This window comes from Myxocyprinus asiaticus, chromosome 39, assembly GCF_019703515.2.
Source record: "Myxocyprinus asiaticus isolate MX2 ecotype Aquarium Trade chromosome 39, UBuf_Myxa_2, whole genome shotgun sequence".
NCBI classification, from domain to species: Eukaryota; Metazoa; Chordata; class Actinopteri; order Cypriniformes; family Catostomidae; genus Myxocyprinus; species Myxocyprinus asiaticus.
The window spans coordinates 27,900,944-27,926,252 of NC_059382.1; the positions used below are offsets into that span (position 1 = coordinate 27,900,944).

Below are 25,309 nucleotides of genomic sequence, written 5' to 3' on the forward strand. Positions count from 1 at the left end.
AAGCATGGTGACTGGGGCGGAGGGGCCTCTGCCCAAGGAAGATGCAGTTTACCGACAGGGAAATGACTTTGTGGAAGATATCACATGGGGTTGCCTTCGGGGAACCAGCACATGTGGAGCACCTACCTCAGTACAGGGCCTCATTAGTGCACATACTGTGCTGGCAGCAAGTTTCTCCACAAACTCAACTGCCACAGGGCTAAGGAGGAAAGTCATCCAGGGATCACACTCTGTGAACACGACTGGGAGTCAAGAGCGCATGTCTTCACACCAAAGGAGGGGAAAGGCACTATGCGCAAGTGGTACAGATGGCCAGCTGTCCTGGAACTTACCTGCTTGTGCCTGCCAATACACAGGACGAGACCGGCTCAACCCAGAGATTGTAGAACCTTGCAAAGGTGTTGGGTGCTGCCCAGCGCGCTGCTCTGCAGATGTCTGCCAAAGAGGCGCCACTGGCCAGGGCCCAGGAGGCCGCCACACTCCTGGTAGAGTGGGCTTGTAACCCCGCAGGGAGTGGCACGTCCTGAGCCTGATATGCCATCACGGTGGCATCAATGACTCAGTGAGCAATCCTCTGTTTGGAGACAGCGCTTCCCATGCGCTGTTAACCAAAGCAGACAAAGAGCTGCTCGGAGCTTCCAAAGCTCTGCATGTGATCCAAATAGATGCGTAAAGCTCGCACCGGACACAGCAACACCAAGGCTGGGTCTGTCTCCTCCTGGGGCAGAGCTTGCAGGTTCACCACCTGATCCCTAAAAGGGGTCGTGGGAACCTTGGGCACATTGCCCGATCGGGGTCTCAGGATCACGTGAGAGTAACCCGGACCAAACTCCAGGCATGATTCGCTGATAGAGAATGCCTGCAGGTCCCCTACCCTCTTAATGGAAGTGAGCACAGTCAGAAGGGCAGTCTTCAAAGAGAGTGCCTTAAGCTAAGCTGACTCCAAGGGCTCAAAGGGAGCTCCTCGTAGACCCCGAAGGACTACAGAGAGGTCCCACGAGGGGACGAGTTGCGGTCTGGATTCAACCTCCTAGCGCCTCTCAGGAACCTGATGATCAAGTCATGCTTCCCCAAGTACTTACCATCTACTGCATCGTGATGAGCCGAAATAGCAGCTACATACACCTTCAAGGTGGAGTGGGACAGCCGCCCCTCCAGCCTCTCCTGCAGGAAGGAAAGCACCGATCCGACTGCACATCTCTGGGGGTCTTTGCATTGGGAAGAACACCACTTAGCGAACAGACGGCACTTCGAGGCATACAGGCGCCTCGTAGAGGGAGACCTAGCCTGAGTGATCATGTCTACCACCACGGGTGGTAGGCCACTTAGGTCTTCCACGTCCCATCCAAGGGCCAGATGTGGAGATTCCAAAGGTCTGGTCACGGGTGACAGATGGTGACAAATGGAATTCGCCAGGGGGTTGGCTGTCACGAGGAGCGTGAGATCTGAGAACCATGTCTGGGTGGGCCAGAAGGATGCTACTAAGACAACCTGCTCCTTGTCCTCCCTGACCTTGCACAGGGTCAGTGCAAGTAGGCTCACTGGTGGAAACGCATACTTGTGTAGTCCAGGGGGCCAGCTGTGTGCCAGCGCATCTATACCGAGGGATGCCTCCTTCAGGGCATACCAAAGTGGGCAGTGGGAGGATTCCCGGGAAGCAAACAGGTATACCTGTGCTCGACCGAATCGACTTCAAATCAGCTGGACCACCTGAGGGTGGAGTCTCCACTCTCCCCTGAGGGTAACCTGACGTGACAGCGCATCCACTGCAGTGTTGAGGTCGCCCAGGATGTGAGTGGCTCGTAGCGACTTGAGGCGCTGCTGACTTCAGAGGAGGAGATGGCGGGTGAGTTGTGACATGGAACGGGAGCATAGACTGCCTTGATGGTTGATGTTCGCTACCGTCACTGTGTTGTCCATCCGGACTAACACGTGCTTTCCCTGGATCAACGGCTGAAACCTCTGCAGGGCGAGCAGTACTGCCAACAACTCTATGCAGTTGATGTGCCCGTTGCATACGGCGCTCCAGCCCATCTTGGAGGCGTCTTTTGTAACCACGAAGCGCCTGGAGACCTGCCCGTAGAAATGCAAGGTCAGTCCAAGGGCTGAAGAGGCGGTGACAGATGGCCACGCGATGTGTCCCGCGGCGCCATGCCCATCTCGGGCCTCGAGTCTGAATCCAGTGCTGAAGCGGTCTCATATGCATCAACCCGAGCGGTGTGGCCGCCGCTGAGTGTTTCAGTGGAACCGCTGTTCTCCATCTGAATGCCTTCAGACAGTTCAGCACCGACTGTGCGCGCTCGTTCGTGAGGCGCGCTGTCATCGAGACTGAGTCCAACTCCAAACCAAGAAAAGAGATGCCCTGAACCGGGGAGAGCTTGATCTTTTCCCAGTTGACCCAAAGCCCAAGTTAGCTGAGGTGCCAGAGCATGAGGTCCCTGTGTGTGCATAGCAACTCTCGAGAGTGAGCTAGGATTAGCCAGTCATCGAGATACGGACGCCCACTTCCCTTAGCAGGGCAAGGGCAGCCTCTGCGACCTTCGTGAAAAAGCGAGGGGACAGGGACAGGCCAAAGGGGAGGACCTCATACTGGTACGCATGGCCTTCGAAGGCAAACCGCAGGAAGGGTCTGTGTCGAGGTAAGACCGAGACGTGAAAGTATGTGTCCTTCAGGTCTACCGCCACAAACCAATCTTGATGCTGGATGCTCGCTAGAATGCGTTTTTACATCAGCATCTTGAACGGGTGTCTGTGCAAAGCCCGGTTCAGTACTCGCAGGTCCAGGATTGGTTGCAACCCACCACCTTTCTTCGGTACGATGAAGTAAGGGCTGTAGAACCCTTTCTTCATCTTGGCTGGAGGGACAGGCTCTATCGCACCCTTGCGCAGAAGGGTAGCGATCTCCGCACGCAAGGTAGCGGCATTCTCGCCCTTCACCGAGGTGAAGCGGACGGCGCTGAACCTGGGCGGGTGCCTGGTGAACTGAATCGCGTAGCCGAGTCGGACTGTCTGGGTCAGCCATCGCGTCGGGTTGGAAAGCACGAGCCATGCGCCCAAACTCCGGGCGAGGGGGACCAAGGGAATGATCACGTTGGACGTACCGGCGGGTGGGGCCTCGCGGTGGGGCAGAGCTCGAGGTGCCACGTCGAGGGGACTCAAGCCCCATTGCCGTGCTGAGTCCAGGGACATCGAAACGCGTACCTGGCTCCTGCTGCCCACCATAAGATTGGCCGAGGAGGGGGGAGGAGGAATCTTGTCCCCATAGTCCACTGCCGCTGGAGCGCCATACCTGCAAAAATGGGACGGTGGACGGTGGTCGTGATGACGGCCGTGCACACTGGACATGTGACCTAGGAAACGAGAAAACCACTCTTTTGTCGAACTTTTGGGTACCGCAACCTCTTGGGCATGCAGCAAAAAATGAAACAAAGGACTCTCCGTAAACCGGGGAAGGAGTGGTCTGTTCACCAGTTCCAGATAAGCAGGACTCCTCACCCAAGGGTCGCCCATCTCAGGGGCTCTTCGAAGCCTTCCTCGGGTTCTTAGCAGCCGGCCGTGAGACGGGCTTCCTACGTTGGGCTCCACCCCGGGGCCAGGCCACGAGGGTGGGCTGTGGTGGAGCCGGTATTGTTGCTGCAGGAGGACGCCCTTGGCAACGAGCAGACAGGGTGCAGGGTCTTGAGCTTGAGCTTCTTCACCACTGAGAACTGCTGGGCAAAGTACTCGATGGTGTCGCCAAACAGGCCAACCTGGGAGATGGGGGAGTCAAGGAACCGTGCCTTGTCAGCCTCTCGCATCTCAACCAAGTTGAGCCAAAGGTGGCGCTCCTGGACCACCAGAGTGGACATCGCCTGCCTGAGAGGCCGCACCATGACCTTCGTCATCCGGAGAGCGAGGCCAGTCTCTGAGCGCAGTTCCTGCATCAATCCTGGGTCAGAACTACCCTCGTGCAGCTCTTTTAGCGCCTTGGCTTGGTGTACTTGCAGGAGAGCCATGGCGTGCAAGGCGGAGGCGGCTTGTCCAGCGGCACCGTAGGCCCTAGTCATCAGGGACGACATAAACCTACAGGCCCTGGACGGGAGCTTCAGGTGCCTGTGCCAGATGGCGGTGCTCTGTGGACACAAGTGCACCGCGAGCACCTTATCCACCTGGGGGATCAACGAATACCCCCTGGCCACTCCACCATCGAGGGTAGTGAGAGCAGGGGAGCTGAAAGACCGGGACCGGGCAGTAAAAGGTGCCTCCCACGATCTTGTCAGTTCCTCATGCACTTCCGGAAAGAATGGAACCGGGGCGGGGCGTGGCCATGGGCGGCACCCTGAGTCCAGGAACCAATCGCCGAGCTGCGAGGGTTCAGGGGAGAGTGGAGGGTTCCACTCTAGCCTGACCCTCGCGGCCGCCCGGGAAAGCATGTCTGTCATTTCCACGTCGGCCTGAGACTGGGCGACCATTCCCGAAGGAGGAAGCCCAGCCGAAGTCTCTGCATCCGACTGGACGAGCCCGCTCTCCGATGCTGTGCTCAATAACTCATCGTCTTCCCGGGTTCCGAACAAGAGGTCGAACTCGTACTGAGATGAGCCGGTGGTCTCGTCCGAGCGCCCGACCAGGGCAAGCGAGCGTGCTGAGGAATGGGAGGTCCGTGGGGGGATACCCGGCGGATGTGGTCCCATTGATGTCCCCAAATCGCCCCCAGTGCTAAACAACGCGGCCTCAAACCCGTAGGTAGAAGGACCGGTGCGGGGAGCTGCTGGGGTGGCTTGCTTTCTTACGAAAGCAAGCCGCGACTGCAACGTTGCCATGGTCATGTTCTCGCAATGAGGACATGACCCATCCACGAATGATGTCTCCATGTGGGCAGCGCCCAGACACGTAAAACAGCGATCGTGGCCGTCAGAAGCGGAGAGATAATGACCGCAACCAGGAATAACACACAAACAGAAAGGCATCTTTAAAAAAACGTTCCGTGTGTGCCACTCTTTTTGTGAATGAAAATATACTCTTTTAGAATATACTCCCTTTTTTCACTCCGCCGAAGCGCCCTGGGGCGTTCTCTGCACGCCACAGGCACAGAGGGGGTGAAGCCGCTGAAATGCACCGTAAATCCAGCAGTTTTATGAGGTGAATTGGAGGAATTGTATTCAGTGCACTGAATGCAACCGCTCAGCTCCGAAGAGAAAATCTGAATGAGTGGTTGCATACCAGCTCCTTTTATACCCGTACGTCCGGGGGAGTGGCATGCAAATTCCACTTGCCAATTCTCATTGGCCTTTTTTCAAAAGATCAGAGATGTTTGGGGCTCCCAAGAGTGACCCCTAGTGTCACTACATCGACACAACGTCGAGTGAGTGACAGACAGGGAACTTTGAACATAAGTTCCAATAAAAGGCGAGTTCCGAAAGCCCCACACTGTTTAGCCATCACAGTGGATTGAAAGTCTTCGAAGGGAATAGGGATGGAATGCACAGTTGCATGGCGAAGTTATCAGGGCTGAGAGGAATTAAACACCTGAGCGGGAGAACTGGTTTGAAACTGGAGTGTGTTGGAAAAAGTTTGAAATCAATGCTGTACTTTGATTCCCTTGCCTCAAATTAAAGCTGTGATGGAGCTCAAGTGACATGAAGCCGGAGCAGCATCCAAATGTGGAGGCACCGCTCCGGGTGGAAGTTAAGATGAGAGGACCTGTATATGGCCATATTGAAATGTACTACAGGTATACAGTGAAGCAGTGGCTGCTTGCGGAGACAGCTTCAATGCCAGGGTCTGCTTCTTTGAGGAAAGATTTGAAAGAAAGAAAGAAAGTAAGAAAGAAAGAAAGAAAGAAAGAAAGAAAGGCATGGCAGAAACAATAGTTAAAGTGGCAGCCACTGTTACCATGAAAATAAGAAAATAGTGAGTAGTGCTGCGGCAGCTGTGTTGAAAACGAGAGCTTATCTGATGAGGGCAAATGCTTAGCACATAGAAGGTCATCTGTTACATGGATCTGGTGCAGGTAAGTGGGCGGGACCAAATGCCGGAAGAAGTGTCGCAGGACAGAGGTAAGCAGTGTTGGCAATTATTTCTCATGGGAAGTCAGTAAAGGCTCACTGAAATGTTGCTAAAAGTAGCTAAATCATGTGATGATGTCATTTATTACGTAAGACGTCAAATTTACATATGTAAATGAATTGACAAAAAAAGCTACGGCAATTCTTTAAAGGTGTAGAACCATTTTTTTTTCTTTTTTTATAGAACTAATGATTTAACAATTAGTATTTAACTACTAATCATTTAGCTATCACTATTTGAACTTGTCAAACATTCTGACAGTGGGGGATTTCTATTTATTTATTTATTTTTATTTATTTAGTTTTATAATTAAACTTCATTATTGAACAATGACAAAGTCCAAAATGATCCTAGCAATAGCAACCATGGGTAGGCAGCAGTGTAGTGTTGGGGATGGTTTGTTTTTTATTATTTATTTTTAAACATGGATCTATATGTCTTATAATGCCTCACGTGGAGCTGTTTTGGAGATATGTAATATATCTTATTTTTTTAACATATATGTATGTTTTCTGATGCTGAACCATAAGTGTGTATTACTTGTGCCAGTATTACTGTGTCCCAATGACTTTTTGACAGTGACACCTCATCTGTTCATATCACTTATCTCTACTCTTAATTATAGACCAGGGGTTCATATCCATTCCATTCTCTCTCTCTTTCTCTCTCTCGCCCTGCTAGATAATTTCTCAATGCTCTTCTATTGCTGTAGGCTGACTTTTTTTCTTTAAACGGAGAGCATCCACGTGAACTGAGGTTGAGATTGTCGCAACAAATACCAACAACACGTAAGCTCGTCAGTCATTCGATTTATATAACATCTGAATGCACATAAATCCAACTCCTGATGGCATGCAGGTCAGTCATATTACTTGAAACACAGGGGAGCGCTAGAACACTGAGAAAAATTAGACATGATTCTTGATAGAGCTGATGTTTTTTGTGTTGCCAGATGTGGAGAATGTCGCTAAAGCAGACTATAAAAGTCACTACAATTGTTGCTTGTTGCTAGATGGCTCTTTTACTTGCTGAGGGGGACAAAAAGAAAATCTAAATCTAGCAACAAAGTCGCTAAGCAGCGGCTTATATATGCTTTCTCCAGCGTTGATTGGTTGGATTAAATTAACATGCTCCTCCCGAACTTTTTGTTAAGAACTTCATTATGTGAAAAGGGACTCAATTGTGAGTCACTCTTCCGTGTACTTCACATGAGGAGTGCTCACAGAGTGTTGCACACGGAGTTACCTATGTAGAGTGTTCCAAACAAGTCCCTAATGATGTTCCATTTCTGGAAGGATCCCGCCTTAAAAGGCAGCAGCCTATGTAGACAACTGATAGCAAGACAGCTCACTAGAGTTTGTAACAGCTAGTGAGAGAGATATTTCACTTGAGGGAAGTGATGAATATAATAAAGAAATATGTTTACCCAAACTGCATTAGCCCACACAAGAAACCCACACTGTGATGAAAAACGCCTCATCATAAATGTGACAGCACTGTTTGTATGAGGGGTGTAGTTAAGCAGACATTTACAGTTATGCATTTTGTAGACACTTTTATCCAAAGTAACTTACAGTGCATTAAAACTATACATCAAGTGTGTTTCCTGGAAATCAAACCCAAGACCATGGCGTAGCAAGCACCATGCAGTACCAGTTGAGATACTGAAACACAACAAAAGTGTTAGTGCCAGGGCCGAGTTTACAACAGAGAACAGGAGAAAGGATTCAGGGTGATTGGTGGGAATGCCAGCGTGTGTGTTTGTGTTTGTATATCTGCGGGCATCAGACATTTACCATGACAAGCATGCGTTTGGACAGCAGACACACGGCTCTCTTAAATACACTGCAATTACTGTAGTGCTTGCAGCGCAGCCTAACACTACGTCATTTCTGTGCGTGTGTATACAGTGATACAGTGATGTTTTTGTTGTGCATTACAGTTAAAAGTGAATATAATAATAGTAATACTGATCATAATGTGTGTGTGTGTGTGTGTGTGTGTGTGTGTGTGTGTGTGGGCGGGCGTGTTTTGGTGGTTTATGAGGAAAAATGTTTTTGGATACAAACTGGTATTATGCTATAAATGTGGTTTATGAGGACATTTCTAGTGTCCCCATAATTCAAATTGCTTAAAAACATGAAAATGTAAAAATGCAGAACGTTTTTTTTGTGAGGGTTAGGATTTGGGGTAGGGTTAGGGGATATAATCTATAGTTCGTAGAGTATAAAAATCATTATGTCTATGGAGAGTCCTCATAAGGATAGCCGCACCAACATTGTGTGTGTGTGTGTGTGTGTGTGTGTCTAACGTATGCTGAGGCGAGAAGCAGATATCTCTCATGAGTCGGCCTCTATTGTTAGTGTTATCTGAGGCTGACTGATCTAGTGTGTCAAGGGGCATTGTTTTTCTTTACCCTCTCATCTACTTGTGTAAGGCCCCCTGGGTCTCTCTCTCTCTCTCTCTCTCTCTCTCTCTCTATCTCTCTCTCTCTCTCTCTCTCTCTCTCACACACACACACACACACACACACACACACACACAGAGTTCAGCGTTTTCCAGTTACATAAATGAAAGCAGTAGAAAGAATTGTTTGCCGTGTGATATGTATCATTCAGTACCTTTCAATCCAAAATTGACTATTGTACCCAATCTTTGTGAGCTTTGTATTGTTGTGCTTATTAGAATATCTTGTTGATAGCTTAGCAACATGCTAACATCATGTTTTTTGTTGTTGTTGTTGTTGTTGTTTTTGTAACCTTACACATTTTTTGCAATGATCTCAGGCACCCAGCGAATATGAAGCCAACCCTGAACTGTTGATATATCGAATCACCCACCTGACCCGGGGTCAGCAGTACCTGATCTGGGCAGCCGCCGTCACTACTGCCGGTCGAGGCAACATCAGCGAGAAGGTCACCGTTGAGCCTGCTGGCAAAGGTGTGTACCCCTGACTAGTGCTTAATTTGGAATTAAGTAAGCTAGTTATTAACATTGACAGTCAGATGCTCATCTTCATGAAGGTCAGTGCCATGTGTCTGAGAATCATGTTTGTACTCAACCGCATGCATTAAAGTAGAAGAAATCTGGTCTCAAAATGGACAGATTGACAGAAATGTTAAGGATGGCAGCAAATTAGCTTTATTTACCCAGCTTTTATGTAGAAATTGTAAAACTGACTTATAGGGCCAAGGTCCTGTGTGAGCACAGGAAGTTATGGGTCATTTTCTGTCATTGTTCCTCTTTCCTCCTTTTCTCCCATTACCCTCTGTCTGTCCATTCTCTCCTGATGGATTGGAGGATAAACTGTTTTTTATTATGTAGAGAGTAAAGGCAACTAAATGAGAGAGAGAGATGGCAGACAATGTCCCGGCCAATATGCCAGACAACAGAGGGAGAGGAAGAAAATGAAGGGGGCAGTTCAGTCATTTTTTCCTGGGTCAGAAAGCAAGAGAAGACATTTATGTGTGTGTGTGTGTGTGTGTGTGTGTGTGTGTGTGTGTGTTCTTTTCATTCAACTACTCAAAAGCAAAATGATTTTAAGCTTAATGAGTTATTTGACAGCTTATGCACAACAAGTGAAATCACTTTGAATATCTTTCTGACCTACATGTCTGTTGTCCCTAAATACATACTTTTTTTAAAATGACAACTATAAAATTTCTGTTTTCAAATATTTCTTAGAAGGGTCAGACCGCCATAATCCCCCTCATAATTCCCACTTTGTGTATATCCAATGATACCGGATGTAGAGTAAGCCTGCATTCCTCATTCTCAGCTCCTGCTAAAATCCTGTCTTTCGGTGGAACGGTGACCACCCCGTGGATGAAGGAAGTGCGGCTGCCATGCAGCTCGGTGGGCGAGCCAACACCCACCATTAAATGGACCAAAGACAGGTCTGACATCAGATTTTATAACATAGTGTACATGAGAATACTGTCTCTGTCCCACCTGTCTGACAGAATTTTCATTTTTGAGTGAATTATTCCTTCAAGCTTCTTATTGCTCGTAGAAAGTCCTCTGGTTTGTAAAAGATGACGAGTTCATAGAGCTTTAGTTTGTTAAAAGATGCAATGAAGGTAATAATGAAAAATGGTACAACACAATGGGGAATATTCACCTGGAATGAATTGTGGCCAGTAAAAGTGTCAATTATTTGCACTGTCTGCACTGGTTTTACCACCCAAAGGAATTACTGAAGGAATTATGGTGATTAGGCAATGGTGCAGACCTGCCCACAAAATCGCTGCTGAATGTAATTAGCACGCTCAATTCCGATCTTGCGGGCTGATTCTGAGCGCTTTATAGCAGAAGATGCAGCAGACCACCGTTATCTAACACACTTTGGCAGGACTTAACAGCATCACTGACTACTGTGATCCAGACACCTGAATCATCTTTTTAACAATGCCGAAAATGCACTTGACTACACCGTGCATCTGAATTTATGCCAGGTTACGACAATCTTCTCCATCATTCAATGACTGCTGATATTATCGATAGAAAATGTACACATGTACATCTCTTTTTTTAAATAAAATTCATTTTAACGCCTGCTTTCACCTGCCGAAAATAGCGCAACGTGAATTGCAGGCAGGCAATTTTTGTGAATGAAGCGAAATCTATAATAAGCCTATTTTTCTAAATGAGACGTGCTTGCTCGAAAAGAAATGATATTGACTTAATTCAAAAACTTAAGAGCAGCGCAACTTCAGCACTGATTGTGCCTGCTAGCAAACTCGCAACTACATTGTGGGTTGTTAGTGAATAAGACGCAGGTTTTTGCAATAAAATACCATGCACAAAAGTGGCGCAACTGTTCAGTGAATTCCCCCCATTGACCTCAGCTGAATAAAACTGAGTGCTTTTAAATGATCTGACGCTTACAGTGAGGACACCACCATCCCGGTCACTCAAGATGGTCACCGTAACATCCTTTCAAACGGAACCCTGGTGCTGCGCTCCGTTAAAGCCGAGGATTCAGGGTACTACACCTGCACAGCCACCAACACGCTGGGGTTTGACACAATCATCGTAAACTTGCTGGTGCAAGGTAAGGAACAGTATATTTCTACACAGTACCATAAAATATGAAGGTGGCCATGATTTTGTCAAGTAGGACATGTTCTTGTATGAACATTCTTGTTTATTCACCAATCAGATTTTAGAGTGAGGCTTGGGCTGGAGTTGGGGCTTGAACAACATGTGTAACGGTAGCCAGCTGGTACGTGATAGCTGTGCAGTGCGTAAACCTCACTCTCCTGGCTTTAAGAGAGATGCACTAGCGTCCGAGGCTTGAGGCCATGGCTTTTATAGCCTCCTTGTTAGCACATCCAATTCCCATGCCGGGGACTGCCGGTTCAAATTCCCCTCGGGTGGGTCGAGTAGGACCGGTGACACTGGTGCTGTGACCCAGATAGGAGTGAAGTTTAGGGGGGTGAATATAATGATATCCAGCTGGTATGTGATAGCTGTGCAATGTGTAAACCTCACTCTCCTCATTCTAGGACACATGCACATCAACCAATCATTTCCCTTTTTAGGGATAGAACTGTTTCTTTGACAGGACTGTTGTTCCAGAACAAACAAAAGATGTTAATCCAGGATTACGTCTTACAGAATCACAATGACCAAAATGTGAAAAATGGCACAGGTTGAATGTTATGAGATGTATGTATTGTATGTAATGAGGTATAACCTGTGTAAAATCTGTATGTGTTCTGTATTATAGTCCCTCCAGATCAACCCCGTTTGACCGTGTCCACCACCTCAACTTCCTCTATCACTCTGGCCTGGATCCCTGGAGACAACGGTGGAAGCTCCATCAGAGGTACAAACACCTGTCCCAATCGCTCTGTTCCCTATGGGGACTGCTAGATCGTATTTAGGGGATTCAGCCCCTCCACTAGGTGATTGACATTTGCTTGAAAACAGCTGCAGTAAAATATCTGTGGTTATTTCACTCTGAATACCCCATTTAACAGTCACTAAAAAACTTTAAAAAGTTTGCAGTATCAACAATAATATTCATTATACACATGAGGATGGGCTGAGCCCCCCTAAAATTGAATTCCTAGAATCGCCCCTCTCGAACTCTTAAAGTCAGGTTGTTTCAAACATTTTTACAAGGGGGCTCCTCATAGAAGTGTTTTAGTGCTCTTCTCTCTTTTGTTCTCTTTCCCTTTCACCTCCATTTGTTTTTTGCTGCTTGTCTATCTTTCTCTCAGTCTGTGTTTAGTCTGTCACATCTTGATATTGTCAAACTGCTTGCATGTCATTTTAAATTAGGTAAAAACATTAGATATCTACGGTTTGTGTGTGTAAAGGTGGGAGGAGAATAAGGAGCACACAGGGCTGTCAGCGGGAAATCCTTTTGATGTGGCAGCCTTTTTTTTACCATCTGCCAAATCTAAAGTGAGACACCAAATCCGGCCCGCTCCTAATTATGGGCGATGCCATATTGTGCGTCTATTTGCATAACTGTGCAGTCAGCATTTCTCTCTCTCTCTGTGTCTTTCTCTGGGTAACTAATGGAGGTTTACTGCATCAGATCAGCACTTCATCTGAGAGAGTTACTTTATGATTAGTCTGTAGGGTCAATATGCCATCTAGTGGTGAAGTTAGGAAATCTCTGTCACTGAGTACTGAGTAGTTCTACTGAAAAGGAAACTAGAATTTAACTAATTTTTTTTTTTTTAGTTAATATTTTGTGTTTAATTAATTTATGTGCTATTAGAAAATAAAAAGAGGAGCTAAATTACTTAAGATATTAAGTCTTGTTTGCAAATAAACCTCACTAAATTTTGACGTATTTCTCTGCAAACAAGACTTAAAATCTTGCTTATCAAGCAAATCTATCTTGTTTTATGGATGTTTAGATTTTTTTTTTACAAAAAATATGTTTCAGAAAATGGTGTTTTGCAGTTTTCTCTGCCTCTACCTTTCTTAAGCAGCAAGAGATCATTTAAAACACGACCTGTCTTATCTGCAATGTATCAATGGTGAAAAATTCTGAATTAGGAGGAGAATCAGATGTCCAGATATCAGATACATCAACTTTCGGTATTAAAACTAAATTTTAAATTGGTCCATATCAGATCTCATATGTGTTTTTGCTTTTTATAGACATGCAACAAAATCTGATCTGTGCCATAGTGCCATGAATATTTGTGAATTGCTGTAAATATTTATAATTCACACACCTTCATCGTGTGTGTTTGTGTGTGTGTGTGTTCAGGTTTTGTGTTGCAGTATTCAGTGGATAACACTGAGGAGTGGAAAGATGTCTTCATCAGCTCCAGCGAGCGCTCCTTCAAGTTGGACAACCTGCGCTGTGGCACCTGGTACAAAGTCAAACTGGCAGCCAAAAACAGTGTGGGTGCCGGCCGCATCAGCGAGATCATTGAGGCTAAGACCCACGGCAGAGGTGAGGGGGACTATTCTTACTTATGGTACTTCTATAGGAACAACATAATTCCTCTGAGGCAGGATATAGATATATGTTAAAGGAGCCAAATTCGACACTTATGTAGCATTTAAGTCAGTTTTTAAAATCTCCTCTCACGCTTTTGACTGTTTATCCATTGTACCTAAGACTTCTGTATGTAAATGACCTATTATTCCCTGCTTATTGGTGCATTTCACACCATTGTTCATTAGGGTGGGGCAAGTTTCTAAGTATGTGTTTATATGTAACATAGGTGATCATATGTTAATATACTCACTGTTGCGACATCATACTCATGACGATTTCTTACCAACCTGTTTTTACAGCTTAGTTTGCATTAATGACTGGGAATTGTGAATGTTATATATTTCTACATCAAATTTTTATTGTAGAAGAAAAATCCATCTTTTGATGATATATCCACTTTAAGGAAGGTGTACTGTAATGTATGTGAAAATAAAAGATCATTCTGAAATTATTTGGTCAGAATTTGTTCCTTAAATGTTTGTAAATATAAACTTTAGACGCAAAAATAAAACGTAGACCTTAATAGGTTTTATTCCACTTAGCGTCAAACATGCTATGGTAAAAATGTGCTGTAACCAGTGTAATAATTGTTAATAAAAACTAAAACAAACCAAAACAATAAACCAACATAGCTGGAAAAACTAAGCTTAAATTCAATTTCATAATCTTTTACCAACTAAAATAAATAAAAAATTACCTAATTTTAGTTTTTGATATCTCATAAAATGTGAAAACTTTACAACCCACTTAATTAAACATGAAAATGCCACTAGATAACACTGGACAGCCCTGAGAAACTGAACAGCTTTAAACATATTTTAATTAAATCAGTTAACGCATAAACTTTGGCAGCCCTTAAATTCTTAAACTAAAATAACAAATTTACTAAACTGAAACAAGAAAAAAAAAAAAAAAAAATCAAGTAAAACTAATGGTCATAGAGTGAAAACTAATGACTACATAACTAAATTGGAATAATAAAAAAAAATGGAAATAAAAACAAAATTTTACATTTAAAACTATAATAACACTGGCTCAAACTGGTCTTGTCTTTGTTTTGCAGAGCCTCAGTTCAATAAGGACCAGCCACTCTTTACTCACATCAACTCCACCCATGCCCGACTTAACCTGCAGGGCTGGACAAGCGGCGGCTGCCCAATCACGGCTGTCCTTCTTGAGTTCCGTCCCAAAGGCACCTGGGCCTGGCAGAGCGTGCGCACCAATGCTTCAGCTGACATTTTCCTTGCCGAGCTACGTGAGGCCACCTGGTACGAGCTCAAGATGAAGGCATGCAACAGCGCAGGCTGCGGCAACCAGAGCTCCCAGTTCGCCACGCTTGATTATGATGGCAGTAAGTTTACATATGGGAGATAGTTTCATTGAGTTTAACCTGAAAAGACCAGTATGGTTAGTCACCAGCAATACATGAGATGCTGTTGTGTTGGTAGTGTGTTGAATTTTACAGATAAGAGGCTCTGACATGAGCTTTCTTTGAATATCTCTACATCTCTTCATCAGATCGTCACTCTCTTTCCTTTCTTCCACAGGCACTATTCCTCCCATTAAGTCAGCACGAGGGGAAGGGGACGATGTTAAAAAGCTCTTCTCCATCGGCTGTCCTGTCATCCTGGTCACAATGGGCATGGCTCTGCTCTTCATTATCCGAAAGAAACGCAAAGAAAAGCGACTCAAGAGACTCAGAGGTGAGAGAGACATTGAGGTCATTAATGCAAAATAGTTTTTAAAAAAATCTTATTTTGTGATGATGACCAGCTGATAGTAAATGATCCTGCTTATTACACAGTTGCTTACCAAATAAATAGGTAAAATGGCATTAAGTATTGATTTCAGTTTGATTAATTTTATTATGCAAGAAGAAATTGACTGCAGAGTGATATAAGAGACATAAAACTTGCAAAGCTCTGTAGGAAATTGATTGCTTGCCCAGTTATCAACAAGATGTGGGCCAAATCTGGCTTACCTTTGGCACTTCTGGTTTGGTTCTGGCAGTGAAATTTTAACACCTTTGTGTGAAATAGCATTTGGCTGAAGTCTGGTGTGAGTCCGGTCAAACAAAAGAAAAAAGCAAAGATGGATATTCATTTGGCTGAACATTGGCTTGAGTCTGGTCTACCAAAATCGGCTGAGATCTGGGCTGAGTCTGCTTTGCCAAATGAAGAAAAAGACATGCTGTTGGCTGAATTGTGGCATGAGTGTGGATAAACACAAGCAGACATGCTTTTGGCTTATTTCCGGCTGACTTGAGTCTGTTTACAAGAGACGAGACAACGGTCAAATATACAGATTAGTCATTATTAAGGATTTCAAATAAAAAATTTGAAATTTGATTATTTGTTGAATTTAAGATAGAAATACACTTTCGAATGGTAAAATGAGCATTCGAATTTTGGATGTGTGCCAAGCACTAATAATGACTGACTAATAAAACAGAACGCGGGTGTCTCGAGACATGTTTTAATGGTTGAATTTCCTTTTAAATTGACACAGCATCTAAAAAAATGCATCGTTACTGGACGAGACGAGACGCTGAAAAAACAGCAAGACACGGCACAACGGTCAAAGATGTCCGTCTAGCCTAGCGCATGCTTACATAGAAAAAGACATGCTTAGAGTGAACGGCCCACAGAGGTTGAGGTCCTTGGCGGTTGTGTCTTAACTGTGTCTTGCTCTCTTTTCAGCGTCCCACTGCATAAGCTTTAGGCACATACATACAACTGTATTTAATGAAAAACACTGTGGCACCGATGGTATGAAGCTTGAGTCTATGTTAGCACTATGGCACCGGTACCGGCTACTGTGTGTGCAACACTAATTTAACATAGAACTCTCTATTGAAGTGTTTGTTTTCTCATTTACTTTTTTACTTATTATTTGAGAATATTAACTGGCCAAATCTTTTGACTTTATTATTTTACTCACATTCATTAACAACTAGATATGGTGCTGATTGTTTTTTTATTGATTTGTTGCGCCTTCTTGTGGGCAAAGGAGACGATGTCAATTTAAAAATCAGATGTCTTGTTGATTTTCCCCCCTACCTGAAATAATGTCTTTAAAATTTTAATATTATTCGAATTTTGTGTCATCTATGCTACATATTTCAAATTCGAAAATAGTTCAGATATAATTAGAATTTTGGTAATATTTCAGTGAAAAATTCGAATTTAGTTTCTCAGCCCTGTTGACAGCCCTAGATATTATTCAAAAATATTTGACCACAGAATGCTGCGATTGACCAATCAGAGAGCTGTGTAATAAATGGAAAGGAAAGTTGCTTAAATAGAATATTTTATAATTACCCATTTGACATTGACAGAAGTGTTTGATTAAAATAACTCTTTCCTTTGTAGATGCTAAGAGTTTGGCTGAGATGCTTATCAGGTAAGGATATAGTTAATTGTCTCTCTGAACATACATTCAACTTAAAACTGATTCCTTATGTACAAAATGGCAGTGGCAATACTTTTGTGTGTGTGTGTGTGTGTGTGTGTGTGTGTGTGTGCGTGCGTGTGTGTGTGCGTGCGTGCGTTTGTTTTACACTTGGAGCAGTAAGAACAATCGAAGTTTTGACACTCCAGTGAAAGGCCCACCTCAGGGACCCCGACTGCACATAGATATCCCCCGCGTACAACTCCTCATCGAGGACAAGGAGGGAATCAAACAGATAGGTCAGTGTGTGTGTGTACATGAATATGCCGGAGTCATATGATTTTACAAGTTACAGCATAGATTTGCCAAGAAATTTCAGATATTTTAATACAAATGCTTCCAAAACCAAATTATTGGAGCTATTCTATGCACAATAGTTTGATAGCTCTTTTCTCTTACTGCATGTCAATGATTGCATCATTTGTTTCTATTTTTTATACTTTATTTAAATCAAACATCATTTAAAACTCCCTCAAGTCTCTATTAAAGAGCCATAAAATGTAATCTATTGTTTGAGCATTTTACTCTCTGCCCGGTAGGTGAAGACAAGGCCACCATCCCTGTCACGGACACGGAATTCAGCCAATCAGTGAATCCTCAGAGCTTCTGTACGGGTGTGTCTGTGCATCACCCCGCCCTCATCCAGAACACAGGCCCTTTGATTGACATGTCCGACATCAGACCAGGAACCAGTACGTCCCAGTTCACTCACTCATGCATGATTGATGATGGTACATTTGATAAATGTTTTATCTTTGCCCATTCCCTCAGATCCAGTATCGAGGAAAAGCGTTAAATCAGTACACAGCACAAGGAACCGCTACTCCAGCCAGTGGACACTGACTAAATGCCAGGCATCTACACCCGCTCGCACACTCACCTCAGACTGGCGGACAGTGGGCTCCCAGCATGGCATCACGGTCACAGAGAGTGACAGCTACAGTGCCAGCTTGTCCCAGGACACAGGTCCACATACACACTCACACAATCAGAATTAGGTTTTTTTAGATTATTTACAGTTTTGTTAGACAGACTATGGGCATAAAGTCTGGTCCACATTGCAGCTTATTCAGACCAAGTACCGCCCACTTAGAGTGAAAAAAAAACATCTGATTGACATGTAAAGTGACCAACCACAGGGCCAGTGAGTGCTTTGTTCGCATGCCATCTGGGGCTAAAACTGGAGGATTAATTGTGATATTTTAGCCTGATTCCAGTCGAATTCCAAAATAGTTTTCTGAATATTTTTAGATTTTGCTATGGGTTATACACAGTTAATGAATGAATAAATAAGAACAAATGAATAATGGCATACTAAATATGAATACAATTATAAATTATAAACCAAAATCTTAAAAAAGACATTAGTTAAACCAATTTAAACCTAATAATATTCCAAATATGAGTGTTTTATCAGATGAATTAGATGTTTTATTAATCTGTGTGTTCTGAATTACCTCTCTTTAACCTTTCCTCAGATAAAGGACGTAACAGCATGGTGTCCACTGAGAGCGCATCCTCCACATATGAGGAGTTGGCCCGAGCATACGAACATGCAAAGCTGGAGGAGCATCTACAGCATGCCAAGTTTGAGATCACAGAGTGCTTCATCTCCGACAGCTCTTCTGATCAGATGACCACTGGAACTAATGATAATGCGGACAGCATGACATCTATGAGCACGCCGTCCGAACCGGGCATCTGCCGCTTCACCGCCTCCCCACCCAAACCACAGGACTATGACCGCGGCAAGAACGTGGCAGTGCCCATTCCTCACCGCGCCAACAAGAGTGAGTTAATGACACATTTAGGGTGATTATCTTTGAGTCAACATGAAATCAAAATTGACCCGAATTACTTTCTTATTTCATGTTCCTTGTCATATTGTGCAGGACTCATTGATGCACGTTATTCATATTTTTTTTTTAAATATATTTTATGAAAATGTATCCTAGATTTTTTCTTGTTGAATATCCTGTTTCATTTAGAAATAATAAAATGGGTAGCGAATGCTATTTCATGTTGACTTTTTTTGGTTTCTTTTAAAAACATCCATCTAAAATTCACCTTAATACGACACCATTTTACTCGCTTTTGGCGCCTCCAGCTGAACATTTCACTGGAAAACTGCAGCCAAACCTTATACTGCACGTAAATTTTGAATACATTTTTTTTCTGTCATGTTCATGTAAATTTCATGAGATCAGGCTTTTGTATTTAAGTGTATTATATTTCTTACTGTCCCCTGCCTCTTTCTTGCAGGTGAGTACTGTAACCTTCCCCTTTACATGAAGACGGACCCTTTCTTCCGGAAGCAGGCGGAGGTCCATGACCCCTGCCCTGTTGTCCCGCCCCGTGAGGCGTCCATCCGGAGCCTCGCCGCCCGGGCCTACCACACTCAGGGCCGCCACATGACATTAGACCCCTCCAAGCAGCAGGCCCTGACGCTGGGCCACGGCGGCCTGAGTAGCCTGACCAGCTCAGGGGCCTCTGGTACATCAGGCCCAGCCTCAAGCGGGGCCGCTGGGAGCTCCAGCATCAGCTCAGGAACGGCCACCCTGCCCCAGAGGACTCTCACCATGCCCAGCACCTCCTCAGCTCTGAGCGGGGCGGCCGCTGTTGGAGCAGCCACCAGTGGGAGCTCCTTAGGTGGCAGCGGCCTGACGCCCGGGAGCTCGAAGGTCGGGGGATCCAGAGACTCTCTGCTAGAGAGCAGCTCGTCCGGCCTGGGCAGACTGCAAAAGCAGAATGCTGGGGCGTACTCCAAATCCTACACACTGGTGTAGCTCCCACACACACATATAGAACGTTAACATACACACCTGGAGTTTGTCTGTCGCAGGGCAGGGGCGGAACTGAGCAATGGTGGGACTTGAACAGCACAGGGGTTTCTCTCTTTTTCACCTTTCTCTCTCCATTTGCTTTTCTTCTTTTCTTCTTCACGTTCTACATTTATATTTATGCATTTGGCAGACGCTTCAATCCACAGTGACTTACAGTGCATTCAACGTCTACATTTTATCAGTTTGTGTGTTCCCTGGGAATTAAACCCATGACCGTGGCGTTGCTAGCGCCACGCTCTACCAGCTGAGCTACAGGAATCCTGTTATATTGCTGTTGTTCTATCTCAAGCCTTCTTCCTGGATTAAATATGCCAAAACCCAGGACCTTTTTCCTCTATTTTGCCTTCTTATTTTGTCTTTTTTTTTTTTTTTATCATTACTTTGCTTTTCTCTTCTTTTATTCCTCTCTCTCTCTCCTCTCTGACTTCTCTCTCTCTCTCTGTCACCTGGACCTTATGCACGAAATGCTTTCCATGTGCATTTGTTCATTTGATTTCTTGAATTCTGAAAATAGGACAAAAAAGCGGTTTTAAGAGATATATGGTTTCACATTAGCCTGTCTAGATGTTTTTCAGGCTGTCGAAAGTGTCTCTTTTAATGTATCTCGCATAACTTTGTACTGTAACGCATTGCCTCGGAAAGCTTATGCATTAACAAATCAACCACGGTGTCCACCTTTCGCCCCGACCTGTTCCACATCAGAAAAACAGCTCGAAGACGACAGTCTTGACCGCCTGAATCGAGTCTTTGGGATTTTTTTCATGCAATTGATGACGCAGTATAAAGTGTTAATGACTGTTTTGTAAACAAACAAGAAAAAGTGACAAAAAAAGATGTCTGGAGCCATTTTCACAGAGGATGTATGGTTACTGTACTTTTAGGTTTGTTCGTTTGGTTTTCTATTTTAAAATTTTTGAATTGAAGCACTAATGAGGGCCAGGTGGATCCACTAAGCTTTCTCAAGCTTGTTTGTATGTGTGGTGTGTGTATGTGTGTGTGCATGTATATGTGTAAATATATATGTATACATGTGGCCAGCACACACCTTTAAGGGTCATCTCAATCAGGCCTGCGCAATTGGGCTCTCGACATCGTGTATCTCCATGGAGCCGGAGGAGTGCCGCCAACTGTCTAGAGTCCAGCTGAAAAGGTGGGGGGGATGGAGAGAGTATGTAAAGGGTAGACAAATCTACCTTTTCTCTTCACAATTCCCTGTAATATGAAAGAAAGGCTCTTGTTTTTGCTGTTTGTTCATTTGTTTGTGTTTGATGCCATTTACTTATCACCCATCCTCCCCCACCCCAGACTTCCCCCAAAACATTACCACTTCCTCTGTCTCACTGTGAACGCCGAACAGCCTCTCCTGAATGGACAGGGTGCAGGCAGAAAGGCGGGAAGAGGATGAGAGGTAGGGAGTAAGTAGAGGCAGATAGAGACGAGGGCCCGTGAACCGAAAAGGAGAAATATCTGCCGTCGCTTTATAGCTTTTCTGTGTTTGTTAAATCGTTTCTCGTTATTCTTTGCTTTCCTTCCCCAAACGAAGACTCTAGTGGCCGTTCCTATTCAAAGGTCTAAGAGACTTTAGCTTTAGGTAGCGCAGGGGTGGATAAAGGAGGGAATGAGTGAAATGTGGGAGGGAAAAATGAGAGAATGAGGAAAAGATATTTAATTCAACCCCTGAACAAATCAAACAGCCTCTCCCCCTCCTTCATTCACTCAGCTTCCAAAGCAAAGCCCCCTTCACAGAGAAACTTCCAAAAATCAACAAACTCTCCCAATGATTTCAATGGAAAAATAAGTATTACATCAGGGCTCCTGCAATACAAAAGAAAAGAAAATATATTGCAATGTTTGTTGTCAAAATATATACATATATATTTCTATCTAAAGATATAGTAAATATATACATGGTGAAAGCAGAGATTTAATGCCATATCTAATTGAGAAAGAACATTTTATTTAAAAAAAAAAAAGATTTGAAGACAATCGCTCAGTGGGAAGTGCAGCAGTAAGCCAGAGGAGGTGTTGATCACGAAACGGTGAGATAAACGGGTAACAAAACCAAGAGAGATTGAAAAAGAACAGCAGAGGTTGTGTTTTGACAAGGTGGGAGTTAGGTTGGGCAGTAGTCATGTTGAAATGAACTATGAAATTCAATGGCCCTGTCTGAAATGTGGTTGTCCACACTTATTGCAGGCATTTTTGCATTTAGCAGATGCTTATTCATTGTTTCTGAGAAGTAAACAAGTAAACGTGGTAGACGATCATTTTTGACTGTTGCAACGTGCTTCAAAGTTTTTGCAGCGGCACGTTTTTTTAGACGTAGTGTCAAGTTAAAACTAGTCTCGAAACACCTGCAATCTGTTCTATTCAATGTGCTGCTGATGTGTTGTCATTTTTTAGCACAAGGACATGTTTGCTCTGAACAGCCCGTTGCAGTGCATTTGTACTAGGGATGTCGATTTAACATGTTATTTTAGTGTGATTAATTGTTTGAAAAATAACATTAAATAACTTAATGCAATTAATTCCCCACTGACCATGCATACATTTTGTAACAAGAAATGTTCCTACCAATGGAGCAACACAAGATTGAAGTAGCAGTCAGCAGGGGGCAGTCAGTGCAATTCCAGCCATACAGGCAATGTGCAGTTGTACAGGCAAAAAAAGACACTTATCGAAAGCAAGCAGCACAAAATAAAGGAGAATAAAGAAGCCTTACATCAGGACACATTCTTGTGTTCAAATGCAGTGGGAGCACAAAAGATTGCAGGGGTATCGAGATGCTTTTTACAAAGTTTCATGCTACATTTAACTTGGCACAACTACTTAAAAATGTGACGTTTTTTGTATGTGATGGTGGAAATCAATAAAACGTGATGCAAAAACCAAGAAAGATTGAAGAGAGATGGGCTATGCAGAGTGCAAGTCTGCAAGACATCAAGTACACCAAGTGCGTCATTTGGGACAAGGCCATTGATATAGTCGCCCCTAGCTAACTTCCTGTTACCATTATAATCAGCCATGCTGTACAGTGTAACATGCCTGTATTGCATTATCCGTTGAGTTCCAACAGTATGAAAGACAGTTGCGAGATATATATGGACATTTCCAAACACACTCTCTACAGTTGCTTGGAAACAATGGAAATTTTCCACTGCGAATCCAGCTTGTAGATGTCCGAATCCATTTAAAGTATGCACCATCTCTACTGCCAAATGAGTAGTTTAAAATACCCTTAGTGCTTTGAGAGCTTTTCTTCAGGCCCTTAAATGGATAGTTCACCAAAAAATTTAAATTATTTCATTTACTCACCCTTATGTTGATCCAAACCTGTATGGAATGCAAAAAGATTGGCGGTATAGCCTCATTCATCATTCACTTTGATTGCATCTATTTTCCATACAATGAAAGTGAATAGTGACTAATATTATGTTCTTTTTTCTTTTCTTTTTTTTTTTTTATTTTGTTTTTTATTTTTCATGGAAGGAAAGTCATATGGGTTTGGTTAAACATAAAGGTGAGTAAATAATGACCAAATTTTTATTTTGCCATGAACTATTCCTTTAAAGTAAGATCTCTTCTGTAACTTTGAGCATCCAAGCTTTCAGCACTTCTGATAAGTCAGATTTTATATATCAAGGGAAAGTTCAGATTCATTTATGTACCAGGTATTTATTGGTTACTTATAACACCCAACCCCTACAAACTTCAGTACAGGATATAGCACACATTTATAGTTTTTTTTTCAGCAGGATTCAGTTATATGCAGCCACCTGAGCATATGCCATGGTAGCATGATTGGAATCAACAGATACCTCAAAGGTACAGAAAAGGGCCATGTTGTGTTGGGTTTAAAATTGAGCTGATTGAATGACATTATATCTTGAATATGTTTGTGGCATATGAAGAAAACCTGTTTGACTTACTAAGAGATGTTTTATTGGTGGCTTTATTAATTAGGATTGCGTTACAGTGTATCCAAAGTTTGTGTAAGATAAATTAATTTGAAAACCCAGAACTAACCCAGCTGAAACAGAATGTGGACTTTCTAAAGTGTTTTAAAAACAGTGAAAGAAGTGTGTGTTCCTCTTATTGCTGCTCAAATGCCTACTGACTGGGTTATTGTGTCCGTCTCATGGCAGACTTGCCCAGTGCATTTTGCCATAAACATTTTTCATTAGATTTAGGCCAATATCTATATCAGTATTCAGTATCCATGCCTTTTCAGGTGAAACATTTAGTGAAATATTCCCTAAACCACCACAGAAAGCCCCGACATCCCTCATGTTTTTCATATTTAAAGGACCGTTGCTGACTTAAAGGAAATTACATTTTTTTGTTGCATTATTTATAAAAAATAGATGTATCCAACTTAGTTTTTGTTTTGTTATATGATGTTTTATGTAAAAAAAATAAAATTTTAAAATGCAGTTGTGTTGCGCAACGGGGCAGGCCTGTTTAGCCAGTTGAATCAGGGACCCCCAAGCTCCAACTAATCACAGGAGAAGCTGTGTGAATATTGGGCAGAGTCAGGAATAAAACTCCACCCTCACATGCCTATTTCCCCACCTAAATGATCCAACTAGCCCCTTTTTCTTAACAAATAAAAATGTCCTGCTATACCCAATACATCCCTGTCAGCATAATTTCTAATCTGCAAATAAATACTCTTGTATATACGAAACTGTTTTGTATAAATAATTACTATTTTCGACATCTCCGTTAGCAACCAGGGCACAGTTATGTCTGGTTAAAGGTATAACTTTAAATGTGAGGGGATTAAAAAGCCAAAAAAAATATTAAAATCTAACAAAAAATACTTTACACCTTGATTTTTGAATGGGGCATAGAAACCCAGACTGAAAAGATGTCTGGCATTTGTTTTATTTTCTCCTTTTTTATATAATTTGTTTTATGTTTTTACTCATTTATGTTGTTGGCTGTTTTGTTTGTTTTTACTTTGCTTTTGTTTCTACCTTTTGGTTAACTTGAAGAAAAATGGCATTGCATGCTCTGAATATTTTGCTGGTTATTAAAAGAATAAGGAAAAGGAGACAAATATCTAAAAGGGGGAAAAAAGTTTAAAATATGCGGAGGGGGATTCCTAAACTTTTATGGAAAAAGTTGCTTCAATTTGCAATTGCTTGTGTTTAAATATACAGTTTTTTTTTCTATGAAAACAAAACAAAAACTGAAAAAGAGTACTCCAACACCTTGTGCAATAAAAGCTATCTTTCTATGAATGCTGTCTTTTCATTGTGTGATTTGTTCCACCCATCCATTTTGGACAAATGTATTTTTCATCCCACAGGAATGAAACTAGATTGAGTTAAAATCAGGGGTGTAACTTGAGGGAGGGCATGGTGGGCAGCCACCCTAGGGTCCTGGGTGAGAGGGAGCACGCAACAGTCAAACAAAAGAAACCATAAAAATGACAGCGGGCCCGAGGGGTGATGAAAAATGACAAAGGCCCCCCAAGGAGGGGGTCTGACAG

The 25,309-nt window shown here is 43.4% G+C and overlaps 1 protein-coding gene across 2 annotated transcripts in view; it reads left to right on the forward strand.

Annotated features, from left to right (window-relative positions):
- The window catches only part of LOC127429539 (cell adhesion molecule DSCAML1-like), a 181,244-nt gene extending 156,186 nt beyond the window's left edge, over nt 1–25,058 (forward strand). The window contains exons 21-33 of one of the 2 annotated variants that reach the window (XM_051678646.1): nt 8,832–8,985; nt 9,824–9,941; nt 10,935–11,098; nt 11,777–11,875; nt 13,283–13,471; nt 14,583–14,870; nt 15,067–15,222; nt 16,891–16,921; nt 17,087–17,208; nt 17,509–17,661; nt 17,741–17,935; nt 18,448–18,759; nt 19,232–25,058. In XM_051678646.1, coding sequence (XP_051534606.1) covers nt 8,832–8,985; nt 9,824–9,941; nt 10,935–11,098; nt 11,777–11,875; nt 13,283–13,471; nt 14,583–14,870; nt 15,067–15,222; nt 16,891–16,921; nt 17,087–17,208; nt 17,509–17,661; nt 17,741–17,935; nt 18,448–18,759; nt 19,232–19,755 — 2,505 coding nt within the window. In that variant the 3' untranslated portion in view covers nt 19,756–25,058. The remainder of the gene's footprint in view (nt 1–8,831; nt 8,986–9,823; nt 9,942–10,934; nt 11,099–11,776; nt 11,876–13,282; nt 13,472–14,582; nt 14,871–15,066; nt 15,223–16,890; nt 16,922–17,086; nt 17,209–17,508; nt 17,662–17,740; nt 17,936–18,447; nt 18,760–19,231) is intronic. The other variant, XM_051678647.1, reaches the window with a different exon arrangement.
- The last annotated feature ends 251 nt before the right edge of the window (nt 25,059–25,309 follow it).